The 13,804-nt window shown below is 39.8% G+C and overlaps 1 protein-coding gene across 1 annotated transcript; it reads right to left on the bottom strand.

Annotated features, from left to right (window-relative positions):
• Window positions 1-5,227: 5,227 nt before the first annotated feature.
• Window positions 5,228-13,804, bottom strand: ATP5L (ATP synthase, H+ transporting, mitochondrial Fo complex, subunit G). The gene is made up of 3 exons (XM_006833877.1): window positions 13,708-13,804; window positions 6,881-7,041; window positions 5,228-5,410 (listed from the first exon to the last, which is right to left on the bottom strand). Exons 1-3 carry the CDS (start codon window positions 13,757-13,759, stop codon window positions 5,312-5,314), a joined length of 312 nt encoding a protein of 103 aa, XP_006833940.1. The 5' UTR covers window positions 13,760-13,804; the 3' UTR covers window positions 5,228-5,311.

The following is a 13,804-nucleotide window of genomic DNA, read 5'->3' as shown; positions in this document are numbered from 1 at the left end:
CATTCCACATTGGTCTTGAAATGATGAAAGCCCAGCAAAAAGACTTTGCTGTTTGTTGACATTTATGTCAAAGAACTTATTATTGTAGATAGCTGTTTCCTTGTGAATCATACCTTTGGATCATAGTAACTGGTATTTGTACAACGGGCTTGAAAGTTAGCTATTCTAATCTTCCCTCTCATGACGCTCACTACTTAATTATAGAGAAAAATACAGGTCCACATGAATTTACATGTACTTTATGCATATTTCTAGTTATATGGAAATGAAATTGCTGCTAACATTAAGACAAACTATTTGAGGGCAGGGATTATGCCTTGCCAAAATTCCCCAATGTCCATAAGATAAAAGTCCAATCCTTCATATAGCATAAAAGGCACTTTGTGATCTGGTCCCACTATCTCTTTTATTTCTACCCATTTTCCTCTGCAAATCTGCTACAAAAAACCTCTTTAAAGTGTTAAAAGCAAAGACGTTTCCCTTGGAGTGAGCCTAACCCAAGCCTTGATTATTTTCAATTTCCCTATATGCATGCGATAGCTGGACTAAATAGGGAAGACCAAAGAATTGATGTCTTTGAGGTATGGTGTTGGCAAAGAATAGTGACTACATCATGGAATGCCAGAAGAATGAACAACTCTGTAATGGAAGAAGTAGAGAATGCTCTTTAGAAGAAAGGATGGCAAGAATCTGTCTCATGTACTTTGTTATCAGGAGGGACTAGTCCCTGGAGGACATCATGTTAATAAAGTAGAAGGTCAGTGAAAAAGATGACCTCTACTGAGATGGATTGACATAGTGCCAACAATGAGCTCAAAAATAGAAATTATTTTGTGGATGGTGTAGTTGGCAGTTGTACTGTTGTACACAGGGTTGCTATCTGAGTCAGACTCGATACAATGGCACCTAACAATTCTCCTCTGCACCCAGTGACTCACCTACATGTAAGTTGTTTCAGGACCTCCAACGCATCTAACTTTTCCTGACTTAATAGCTTTTGCACAGGCTGTTACGTTGACTTAGCTTTTACTTTTTTTTCTGGTCCACTGTAACATTTCCTTGAATCATCTTCTCAAATCTGGGTAAGAATTTCAATACCTTCTTCCTTTATTACAGCACTTCTCAGACTTGAAGAACTGAATGCTCTGTTAGCTGTCTCATCAGACAAAGCTCTGGCAAACACCTAATAGTATAGGTTCATGAATGTTTTCAAGATTTAGCAAAAAACCTGGAATTTAGGAGATGCACAATAACTGAGTTACACTGAAGCTGCCAGGGGCAAACAGTTGGCATACATAACTTATATCAATGAAAAATAACCTAAACAGTTCTCTTCTAGGAGACAAAGCATTTAGAGTTAGGAGGGCAAAGAAATAAAAATACATCAAATGAAGTTGCCATTTCAAAGTGTGCACTGCTACTTTAATCTCCTAAGAAAATGCTGTACATGCACTATTAGCCACACGGGAGGTAGGAGGTGTGTCGTATAGCAAAGGAGAAGGAAGTAGCAATAAAGTAAGTAGCAAATGTCTATTTTGAGGAACTTCTGATGTGACTATACAGTTAAAAAAAAATTACTTTTCATGGATCAACTAAGCCTTACTAAGATCAACTATAGGCTCTTACTAGTGCCGGCTGATCTGAGGCCTTTAAAACAAAAATCTTGGGGATTGATTTTAGTATTTAAACATTGTATGAAATCGTGGAACGAGAGATATCACTGCTGATGTCCGATGGATGTTGGCTGAAAGCAGAGAATATCAGAAGGATGTTTACCTATGCTTTATTGACTACGCAAAGGCTTTCGATTGTGTGGATCATGACAAGCTATGGACAACATTGAGAAGTATGAGTATTCCAGAACACTTAATTGTACTTCTGAGAAATTTGTACCTAGACCAAGAAGCAGTTGTTCGAACAGAACATGGGAACAATGAATGTTTTAAAATTGGGAAAGGTGTGAGACAAGGTTGTATTCTTTCACCATACTTATTCAACCTGTATGCTGAGCAAATATTATGAAAGGCTGGGTTCTATGAAGAAAAATGTGGTGTCAGGATTGGAGGAAGACTCATAACAACCTGCGATATGCAGATGATACAACCTTGCTTGCTGAAAGTGAAGAGGACTTGAAACATTTACTTATGAAGATCAAAGAGCACAGCCTTCGATATGGATTACATCTCAATGTCAAGAAAACAAAAATCCTCACCACTGGACCAATAAACAACATTCTTATCAATGGAGAAAAGATTGAAGTTGTCAAGGACTTCATTCTTCTTGGATCAACTATCAACACTCATGGAAGCAGCAGTCAAGAGATCAGACGATGTATTGCATTGGGCAACTCTGCTGCACAGGAACTTTTTAAAGTATTGAAGAGCAGAGATGTCAGCTTGAGGACTAAGGTGCGCCTGACCCAAGCCATGGTATTTTCAATAACCTCATATGGATGCGAAAGCTGGACAGTGAATAAGGAAGATCGTAGAAGAATTGATGCCTTTGAGTTGTAGAGTTGGAAGAGAATACTGAAAGTTCCATGGACTGCCAGAAGAACCAATAGATCTGTTTTGGAAGAAGTGCAGCTAGAGTGCTCATTGGAGGCCAAAATGGCTAAGCTTCGTCTCTCATACTTTGGACATATTGTCCGGAGGAAACAGTCGTTGGAGAAGGATGTCATGCTGGGTAAGGTGGAGGGTCAGAGAAAAAGAGGAAGACCCCTAACGAGATGGATTGGCCAGGTGGCATCATTGATGGACTCAAGTGTGGCAGCGGTAGTGAGGTTGACCCAGGATTGGACATTGTTTCGTTCTGCTGTGCATGGGGTCGCTATGAGGCGGTTCCGACTCGATGGTACCTGACAACATGAAATACATAAGCTACTAACAATAACCATTATCACAGCAGCACTCAATCTCTTCTGTCTTTTGTTATGCATATCTAAAACATACTTTAAAAAAGAGGCAGTTTCAGTTTCTGACCACCTGTGTTTATTGCAGATGCACTAAATTAGGCATGCATGATCTCATATTTCATAAGTCGTAGTCTATGGTGACTTTCTTGCCATCATTAAGAAAAGCACTGCCCATATTAGGCTGAAACAGCAATGTTCTAAATACAGTAGATAAACTTGGAATGAACTGTTCAATAATACTGTCATAGTGCTTTTACATCTTTAGGTTATCAGTTAATACTGAAGGTTGTTGTTTTGGCTGCAAGAGTTCAACTGACTTATCTATGGTTTCTGAGTTCCTGATTTGTTAAATGTATATATATCATTCAAAGGATCTCTGGTAGCGTAGTAGTTACGAATTGGGCTGCTAATCTCAAGGTCAGCAGTTCGAAACTACCAGCTGTTCTGTGGGAGAAAGATGAGGCTTTCTGTTCCCGTAAACATTTATAGCCTCAGAAACCCTGTACAGGGTCGCTATGAGTCGGGACCAATTCAACAGCACTCAACAACAACAACAACTTATATCATTCATGTCATATGCCTTGGAGGAAAGTGAATCAGTCCAACTAAGGACTGTTCAGATCCCCAGGAAAAGTCAATGAATGATCAATCTTTCCTTTATAAAAAGGTTCAAGAGTACAGACTGATACAAATCACTATTTCAGAACCTAATATGCTATTTAGGTTCATGGATGATAGTAAGTTATAATGCTTATATCTGTAGGACATTTTATTTTCACAAAAATCGTCATCATTGTGATGTGCCATGGAGTCGGATCTGATTCAGCGAACCTGCACAGGGTTTCCAAGGCTATAAATCTTTACCGGAGTAGAAAGCCTCATCTTTCTCCTGCGGAACAGCTGCTAGCTTTGAATTGCTGACCTTATTAAGGTTCACAGCCTGATTTGTAACCACTACAAAGATAGGGTCTAAAAATTATAAAACTAGCAAGCTATAACAGAAAAATAGTTACACTATTAAAGTATCATGGATCTCTTTCATTTTGTTCTACTATTCAAAATGTTACAGAGACATGGGTCACCATGAGTTGGAATCGACTTGATGGCAACAACGTTCTCTCCTGGGAGGCTACATTTAAGTTGTTAAGTACCCCAACATTTACAGACATGCTGTTGTTAAGTGAAGTTGAATTGGTTCTGACTCAGCGACCTTGCATAGGGTTTCCGAGGAGCGGCTGGTGAGCTTGAACTGCTAACTTTACGGTTCAAACTGACCTTGCTGTCCGGTGCGTTAGCCCATAGCGCCACACCAGGACTCCATTTACAGACATAGCTATTGTCAAAGGATCTTACTGTGATTTTAGCAAAGAGAAACAATCCCAATTTTATTCTTCATGACTATTAACGTGATTTAATGCCATCACTTTGGCACACAGTGATTTGAATCTATTCCATGGGAGAAAGATCAAACTGTCTGCTCCCATAAAGATTTATAGTCTTGGAAATCCTATACAGAGTTAATGTGAGTCGGGATCACTTCAATGGCATACAACCACCACCACTATTATTTTCTCAAGGCCTTGCTTCCTATATCTTGGAAATAAAGGTTGTGTTATGTACTTAAAAAACTTTGGTCTCCAAATATTATTCCTTATGTATACCTATGTGTGGAGTCCTGGTGTGGTGTTGTGGGTTAATGCGCCAGACTACAAAGCGTTTGAACTGCAAAGTTGACAGTTCCAGCTGCGCCTCGTAAACCCTATACAGGGTCGCTGTGGGTCGGAACCGACTCAATGGCACCTCATAACAACATACCTTTATGTTGGTGGTGGCTGTGTGTCATCGAGTAAGTTCTAACTCATAGCGACCCTGTATGGGGTTTCTAAGGTTGTAAATCTTTATAGGAGCAGAAAGTCTTATCTTTCTCGCATGGAGCTGTTGGTAGACTTGAACTGCTGACCTTGTTGTTAGCAGCCCAACATGAACCACATTAAGCCACCAGAGCTCCTTCATATATACATATACCCTTTCTGATTTTAGGATAAGAAAGACATGCATTTGCTATTGTTAAGTGCCATCAAGAGTGGGTTCTGACTCACAGCAACTTTGAATAAGAGTTTCTGAGTGGCTGGTGGGTTTAAACCACTGACCTAGAAGCTAGCAGGCCAGTACCTATCCTATAGTGCCATACCAGGACTCCATTTAGTGCTGTACTAATGTGTTAAAGCAAAAGATACCCCAACTTAGTAGGAAACATTGTGACCTTCCACGTAGTATTTGATAGAATTTCATACATTGAATTTCATAATTATCTATTTTATTCAGAGAGCAGTCTGATCACATATGGTCCAAGAACAAATAGTAAACCAAATATAATCAGAGGGTAAAGATTGGTCTTCAAACGTCATAGCCAATGATGCCACGCTTGCCTATGATCTCGCCGATATAAAACCACATCCACACCTCAGTGGCCACCAAACCATTCAGCAGAGCTTCCTGAAAAAAACAAAACAAAACAAAAGAAGCACAAAATTTAATTGTCCTCTCATACATTGAAGACTACTCACTAGCTGCTCCTCGGAAACCCTATACAGGGTTGAAGTGAGTTGGACCTGACTCACTGGCACTTAACAACACTCTCTTCTAGGCTTACGTGACACAGAATGTAAGGATGCTATTCAAACTAGAGGGCAGTTTTGTCGAAGTCAAGGATTACTGAGGTCAACTTTGTTCAACTGCTGAGAACAACCCAACTTTCAATTATGTAAGGTAAGTAGCCCAGAACATATAAATTCTTTCAAAGCATTCTTTTAAGACCTGAACTGACTTAACCCTTTCATTATTAGTTTATGAGATACTTTATGAGCCCTAAACAACCCACATCCTGGAGATAGCTGACATATTTATACAGGGCATTCATATGAAAAGAAGGCAAGTCTCTGAACAGATATTTCTGTCTGGCCAAAGAAAAACTGTTGAAAGATGAAGGGCGCCACCATTTATTACTTGGCTCAACTTTTCCAAGTATTCAGAAATTACTCAAGTTTCACAGACCCACATATTATTGCTATGGAGTACAAACCTAAGTATAAATATCATTCCAGAGAGCACTGTTTCATGCAAGCACAAATTTTGTGAATCTTGACACTATTGTTGAAAATATACCTTTTCAACAAAATTTAGCACTTCTGGAAGTGGATTTCCCCCTTCAAATTAGATACAAAGTTATTAGACGTCTACTGGGAAAAAACATCCAACCAACCAAACACCTTGTGAACCACAAGGTCAATGGTTCGAGCCCAGCAACTGCTCCCTGAGAGACAGATGAGGCTTTCTGCTTCCACAAACATTTAAAAAGCGATGAGTTGGAACTGGCTTGATGACACTAACAAGAAGGACCTAAAATCAGGAATAATTTCATTATTTAGGCTCTCTGTAAACTTTGCTTGGATCAAGCATGTAAATAAAATCCAAGGTCTAATTTTTAGTCTTTATATTATTCAGTATTACTTCATGGCATCTAGGTTTTGGTATTTTCCCCGCCTCCATGTGTGTATTAGCTTCCTGAGTGTGATATAACTCAAGAGATCTTTTGTCTAAAATAGGAATAGTTCTAAGACTACAGATGAAAAAGTAAGCCATCCTTTTTCCAAAATAGAAAAAGGAAAAAGAAATTATCCAAAATAGAAAAGAGGAAAAAGAAAAGTTTCCTAGTAAAAATGTTCTCTTGTTTTGCTATAATTTAAGTTTACCAGGAAAAAAATACAGAAAACAGCCAATTATCTCTACTGAGGTTACAAAATTAGAAAATTAAATGTCACTGTAGGCAGTCAAGTATGGGTTTATTCTCACTGGAAAAATACATATATTAATCAAAACAATTAAAAAACAACAACAAACTCCCCCAAACCCCAAGGAAAGAATCTTCTGTCATACACATACATTTTTCATTTAGCCTACATTTACCTTAACTGTGAGCTGTTTGAAGCGACCAGTTTTAGCACTATTGACTATTTTTTTCAGGTTCTGAATAGCTGTAGGGATCTCAGCGGGGGTTGGAGGAACCAGCTCCACCTTGGCATAGTGCCAAAATGTGGCCAATTGAGGCTTCGAGTAAGTCACAGCAGCTGGAAAACAAAACAAAACAAAAAAACCAGGATAAATTCACTAGAGACTGAAAGAAACAGATGTGTGGGCTGAACACAAATATTTATTCATGCATCACATTCATTCACTGCTTGTACCAAATGTGCACCCAGTGTGAAAAGTCAAAGCTGCTCCCTGGTAACAAGAAGCTTTTAAAGATGTAGAACACCTGTGTCATAGGGGAAGTTTAATCAGGCAGGAAGCCTATACGCACACTCAATTATGCCAGGACTTTACTAGTGGCCAGCTAGTAACTGCTACTTCATTTTTGAATGGCATAGCCAGTTAACTGTAAAGTTACCAAAAACTGGATTCAAAAACAAGAAAACAGTAGCCATTTAATCATACTTTTTGAGTAGAGACCAGAAAATTTGGAGGGAAGAGGTACTATGAAGAATGACATCCTTAAGTATAAGATTAAAACCTGTCACAATATTAGCCACAAATCCAGATGTAATTTATACCAATTAGTACCCATTTTTGGTATCCTCATCAATCTGTATTGGATTAAGCTTTTAACAAAAGCACTGCTGTTCCTCCTTCAGAAACACAACAAATAGTAAAAGTAAGTTCTACATGTATAAGAGTAGCCAAAACTTGAAACTATTACTAAGCTGAAATTCTTCAAGATATTTGCTATTTCAAGAAGATCCTCAAAAATCAGGGTAGATGTGAGATCATGGTAGTGGTTCCAGCAAGAGAAAGGCACTTTATAAGAGAAATGCAATAAAAATAGGATGAATGCATGAATATCCATTACATGGCTATTGTTCAAAGGAGGATTATGCAAGGCTCTTGATGCTTTTCTGTTATCAGCTGACTGTATTTGGGTATTTTACTATTCAGATTTATTGAGTCTCTGGGTGGAGTAATCAAAAGGCTGGTGTTTTGAACCCATGCAGAGATATCTAGGAAGACAGTTTGGCAATCTGCTTCCAAAAAATCATAGTCTTGCCATGAGGTGGAACAGACTTGATAGCAACTAACAACACACTTACTATGTCCATCATCTTGAGCTTGAGGTCATAGATAAATCTTTACGCTGACCTAAAGCTCTTTTAAGGAGCTCTGGTAGCGCAGTGGTTACAAATCGGGCTGCTAACCTCAGGGTCAGCAGTTCAAAACTACCAGCTGTTCCGTGGGAGAAAAGATGAGGCTTTCTGCTCCCATAAAGATTTACAGCCTCGGAAACCCTGTACAGGGTCACTATGGGTCAGAACCAACTCCACGGCACATAACAACAATGACGACAAAGCTCTTAAGAGCGTTCTCAATAGAACTGCAAATACCCCTGTAATAGGACAATCAAAAAGTCTTAAAGAATAGCCACCTGTCTTCAACACTGTCTGTAACACACAGATATTTCATCCATTAAAAAAATGAATCACTACACTGTAAGACACTGTAGTTTAGTTGGTAAATTTGTTTCTTGGGGGCACAGGTTTAAAAATACAAAACTGCTTTACAAGTTGTTGTCAAGTGCTTTTGAGTTGGTTCCCACACATAACGACCCTGTGTAGGGTTCCCAAGGAGTGGCTGGTGAGTTTGAACTGCCAACCTTGTGGTTAGCAGTCCAGGGCTTAACTAACAATGCCACACCATGACTCCACTTTACAAGGATGCAGGGGATACACAAACAAAACACAAATGTATGAATGGTGGATATGGTTTCTCAGGTAGAGTTACAGACACAAGAGAGAAGCAGGAATGAACTCTGTGACACTGGATTAAAGAGACAGCTGTAAAAATTCATGTATAGCTTAATAGTACAGATGGATATACTATACATATACACACACACACATCTGGGTTTTTATACATATATTACCTAGCTCTGTCCACTGAGAGGGCCTAGAATCAAAGATATCCTAGTAGCAAAGAACGTATCTAGTGTTGAGATCTGTTTCTAAATACCATTACCCAATAAAAGGAACCAGGGGTCCCTGGAGAAATGACTGACCCTAAAGCTATGGTGCTGTTGGATAAGCACTGAACCTCAAGGTCAGCAGTTCAAATCCACCAGCCACTTCTTGGAAACCCTATGCAGGGCAGCTATGAGTTAGAAATGACTCAATGGCATTTAACAACAACAAAGCTACTTGTGGTATTAAAAAAAGCAAGTACTAAAAAAAAAACAAAAAAACCCAAAAGATGAGGACATGTCAAAGGGGCAGAGGTGCCACCTGAAAGAACCCCCAGTGTCCATGGTTGGAAGAATGGAAAAATTTAAGCAACAAAATAATACAGTATTGGATTGCTGTTATCATTAAGTGCCTTCGAATTGGTTCTGACTCATAGCAATCCTGTATAGGGTCTCCAAAGAGTAGCTGGTGGTTTTGAACTGCTGGCCTTGCAAGTTAAAACTGAACTTGCAGTTACGTGCTTATCCTACAGTGCCACACCAAGACTCCACAGCAGTGAAATGTGAAGTATGAAATAAACATACATGAGTCCATACAAATGACTGAATGAGTGGTATGGTGCTGTGGGTTAATGTGCTGGACTACAAAGTTGGTTTGAACCACAAGGTCAGCAGTTCAAGCTCATCAGCTGCTGCTCAGAAACCCTATACAGGGTCACTATAGGTCAGAACCTACTTGACAACATTTAACTACTATGCTACCAGAGCTCCTTAATGAGAGCATAGAAAGGAAAAAATAGTAACCTTACAGTTAAGAAATCGAGCAAAACACCCTTTAACAAAGTGATAAAAGTTACTATCATAAGTGATGTCACACAAATATCATGTACCTCCTGGTAGCATAATAGTTAAGAGTTGGGTTGCTCACCTCAAGGTAAGCAGTTCAAAACAACCAGCCTTTCCACGACAGAAACAGGCTTTCTGTTCCCGTAAAGACTTACAGCCTCAGAAACCCTTTACAGGGTTGCTACGAGCCAGAATCGACTGCACGGCATATAACCACCACCTGGTATGATGTGATATGGACACTTCACTTTTGTGGTACCCTTTCTAAACTCTCAGCTCCTTAATAAGAAAAAAACAAGACAAATCCAGATTGGGGGAATTCTATAGAATACCTAGACAATAGTCTTCATGTCTGACAAGGTCATGAAAAACAAGAAAAAAGATTAGGAAACTTGTTGTTATGTGCCACGGAGTCAGTTCCAACTCATAGAGACTGTTTCGACTCATAGAGACCCCGTGCAGGGTTTCCGAGGCTGTAAATCTTTATGGGAGCAGAAAGCCTCATGTTTCTCCTGAGGAACAGCTGGTAGTTTCGAACTGCTGACCTTGCAGCTCGCAGCCCGATTTGTAACTACTATGCTCCTTTAGGAAACTGTAATAGACCTAAAAAAAAAATTGGGAGATATGACAACTAAAAGCAATGTGATTAGATCTTGGAACAGAAAGAGACTAATGGAAAAAGCGGTAAAATCCAAATAGTAATGAATTTAATTGTATACCATTGAGACAGTTACAACTCATAGGGACCCTGTACAGCATTTTCAAGGAGTGGCTCCTGAGTTTGAACCACCAACCTTGCAGTTTAAACCGACCTGGAGTGTCACACCAGGTAGGGGTAAAAACCCCAAACTCTATGATCTTCCTGGAGTGCTGGTGTGGCACTGCAGGATAAGCACTGGACTGCTAGTCATAAGGTTGGCAGTTAAAACCCACCAGGTGCTCCCTGAAAACCCTATACAGGATCACTGAGTCAGAATGATTCGATGGCAATTCAATAATATGATCTTCCTGGGGAAGTCTGATGATAAAACTGCTTATGTCCATAAACTTTTTTGTCTCTTAGGAAAATTAAGAATTATAGTCAGTGATTTTTATTAAACATATAATATTCTGAGTTATTCTATAAAGCAAAATATATTTTCACTTTGTTTACATTCTGGCCAGTTAGTTCTCACTTCTGATTACTTCTAAAAGAGTAACAAGCTGTCTTTTAATTATTCACTATAGAGGAAGGGCTTATATAAAAAAAAAATGTTGGTATTACTTTTCTTTTTGGGTTTTACTGTTAAAATTAGTTCCTTGGGTATGGCAGAAAAAGCGAGAGTATATCCATAACTATATAAGGGTTTGAAAGAGTGTATTTGTACATGGGCATTTACCTTTGCAGCAAATACATCTATGAAAGTGGTGGAGCAATGTTGTTATTAAGTGCTGTTGAGTCGATTCCGACTCATACAAACCCGGTATAGTGTTTCTGAAAAATGGCTGGTGGATTTCAACTGCCCATCTTACAGTCAAACAGACCTTGCAGTCCAGTGCCACACTGGACTTTGTGGAGCAGCATATGCAAAATGATGAAAACTTAAGACATAAAATATCTTAAGGTAATCGGTTGCTGGGTCTGGGGGCCCAGGGGGCACCATGGTCAACTGGTATAATATGGGGAGCAATGCCTGGGATTTTAAAAGCTCATGAGTGGCCATCTAAGGTCTCTCTATGTGTAGAAGAAGTATGATGAGAATTGAAAATGCTTCGAAGCAATTAGACCAAAGGACTAATGGAACTTGTGAGCATCAGTCTCCACAACTCTGAGGCCAGAACTAGACGGTGCCCAGCTACCACTACCAACTGCTCTGAAAGGGATCACATTAGAAGGTCCTAGATAGAGTGGGAGAAAATGTGGAACAAACTCAAAATTATAAGAAAAGGACTGGGCTTACTGGTCAGAAAGAGACTGGAGAACAAACCTGCAATCATGGCTCTCAACCATCCTTCAGGTCTGGAAGGGAACTCACCATGGTGGCCCAGTTTTTTAGCCCAGCAGTAGATAAGTATGTAGGGAGCTCACCATGGAAGGGTCAATCACTCAAAATCAAAAGGGCAATACTTACCTAAGGACAAAGTTGAGAAGGGCTGGAAAGGAGGGTGGAATGGAAATTGGAACCATAAGTAGGAAGTAGGATAACTGTTGTTGTATGGAGATGATTCCAATCATTGGGATGAAACAAAGTGTATGATTTATTGAATGTAAAACTGATGATCTTGTCTGTAAACCTTCACTCAATTGACAATAAAGTTAAAAAACAAAACAACTCCCAATTTCACAACACACACCATCTAAAACATGTGAAAGCCTTGATACCAAGAACAAGAATAACAACAAAATCAATTTGGAAAAAAAAAAAAAAAGGCTACATATTATTCAGAGTCAAAATCATTTTTATTTATGTAAAACTGTGAAGCTTTTCCCTAACAGACACCTGATGATCTTAGGTTAAGTAAAAACTGCCAATTTAAATTCTTCAGGAGAACAGCCAACCACAGGAGACCAAAAGGACCAACATATACCCAAGGACAAAGCTCAGAAGATATGAAGGGGCAGGAAAGGAGGAATGGAAATGGTAAACTAAGGAGGAAGTAGAGAGTCATGAAACAAAATATAAATGAATTGTTCAATGGAAAAGTAATGTACTCTGTAAACTTTTACCCAACTCACAATGAAAGTTAAAAGTTGTTGTGTGCCATGAGTCAGTACTGACTCACAGTGACCCTGTCTAGGGTTTCCCGGGAGTGGCTGGTGAGCTCGAACCACCAACCTTGCGGCTTTGCAGTCCAGTGCATTAACCTGCAGTGCTACATTGGGACTCTCTCCAGAAGGTAAAGATACAAAAGAAATTCTTTGGAGGAAAATGTAGACTTCTGAGGGTGAGAACTGATTCACAGGTACCAAGAGTGAAGCCAACTACTTATCTTTGTTGGGTAAAGCCTCCAATAACAGCTCAGTGGTTGGTTGTGGAAGGAAGGCAGTGGATTAGAAAATGGCAACCAAACACAGTAAAGATTCAAAATCAATACATAGATCTTTTACACTTACTTACATTTCATAATCAAATTTTAATGGAGAAAGTGGAGTCCTGGCGTGGCGCTGTGGGATAAAGCGCTGGATAGCCACAAGGTCAGCGGTTCAAACCCACCAGCGGCTCCTCGGAAACCCTATACAGGGTCGCTATGAGTCGGAACCAACTCGACGGCACTTAGCAACAACAGAAAGTTCTGTCAATTTAACTTAACTCACTTGGGGAATAAAATGAATCGCTTACTATCCGGGAGACGCTTGAAACCCTCTCTGACAGGACAGGGTTGTTCAGAACAGCGTTCTAACAGGTTTTGGCTTTTTAAAGTGAAAAAATTCTATGCTTACTGGGGCAGGGTTATTAATTTATAAACTTTTCTTGGATTAAAGTGCAAGGATTTTAGAAGCTCGGCAGAACAGAAAGCAAAGGCAACGATCACAATCTCACCCACCCGTAAAGATTTCTGGAGCCTTCCAAATAATCCAATGAGAATCAAGACAACAATCATGTCCTCTCACATATATTTGTTGTTACTTTTCCTATTTAGGACAGAGGAAAGGACCCTCCATAATCCTATCGCTAGAGTTCTAGAGGTTTTAATGATGGCAGATGGACAACTCTGGGCTTTCTTCACACTATCTCGAAAGAACTCCTAAGTTGTATAATGAACTCAAGCTACATATCAGGAAACGGAATGCCAGCGAAAAGATGCTAAAATCTGCCTTTTGCTCCCTCCACTTTCAGGCCGGGCTCTCGGGCTACGCAGGCCCTTCGGCTCACCTTAGCTCGTCTCTTCCTCTCAGGCCCTCGGTCACGCCTCCCCATTCCCCTGTGTACCCGTCTCCGCACTCTGACAGTCAGCTCACCGTTTACCATCGCCGGAGCCTTCTCCACCAGGTTACGGATAAACTGGGCCATGGTTCTACGGTGGAAAGCCGCGTTTCCCACAACGGCCGGCTGAAT

The sequence above is a fragment of the Chrysochloris asiatica genome, unplaced genomic scaffold (genome assembly GCF_000296735.1).
Source record: "Chrysochloris asiatica unplaced genomic scaffold, ChrAsi1.0 scaffold00008, whole genome shotgun sequence".
NCBI classification, from domain to species: domain Eukaryota; kingdom Metazoa; phylum Chordata; class Mammalia; order Afrosoricida; family Chrysochloridae; genus Chrysochloris; species Chrysochloris asiatica.
The sequence above is the reverse complement of the archived record's forward strand: the minus strand, read 5'-3'. Positions and strand labels throughout refer to the sequence as shown.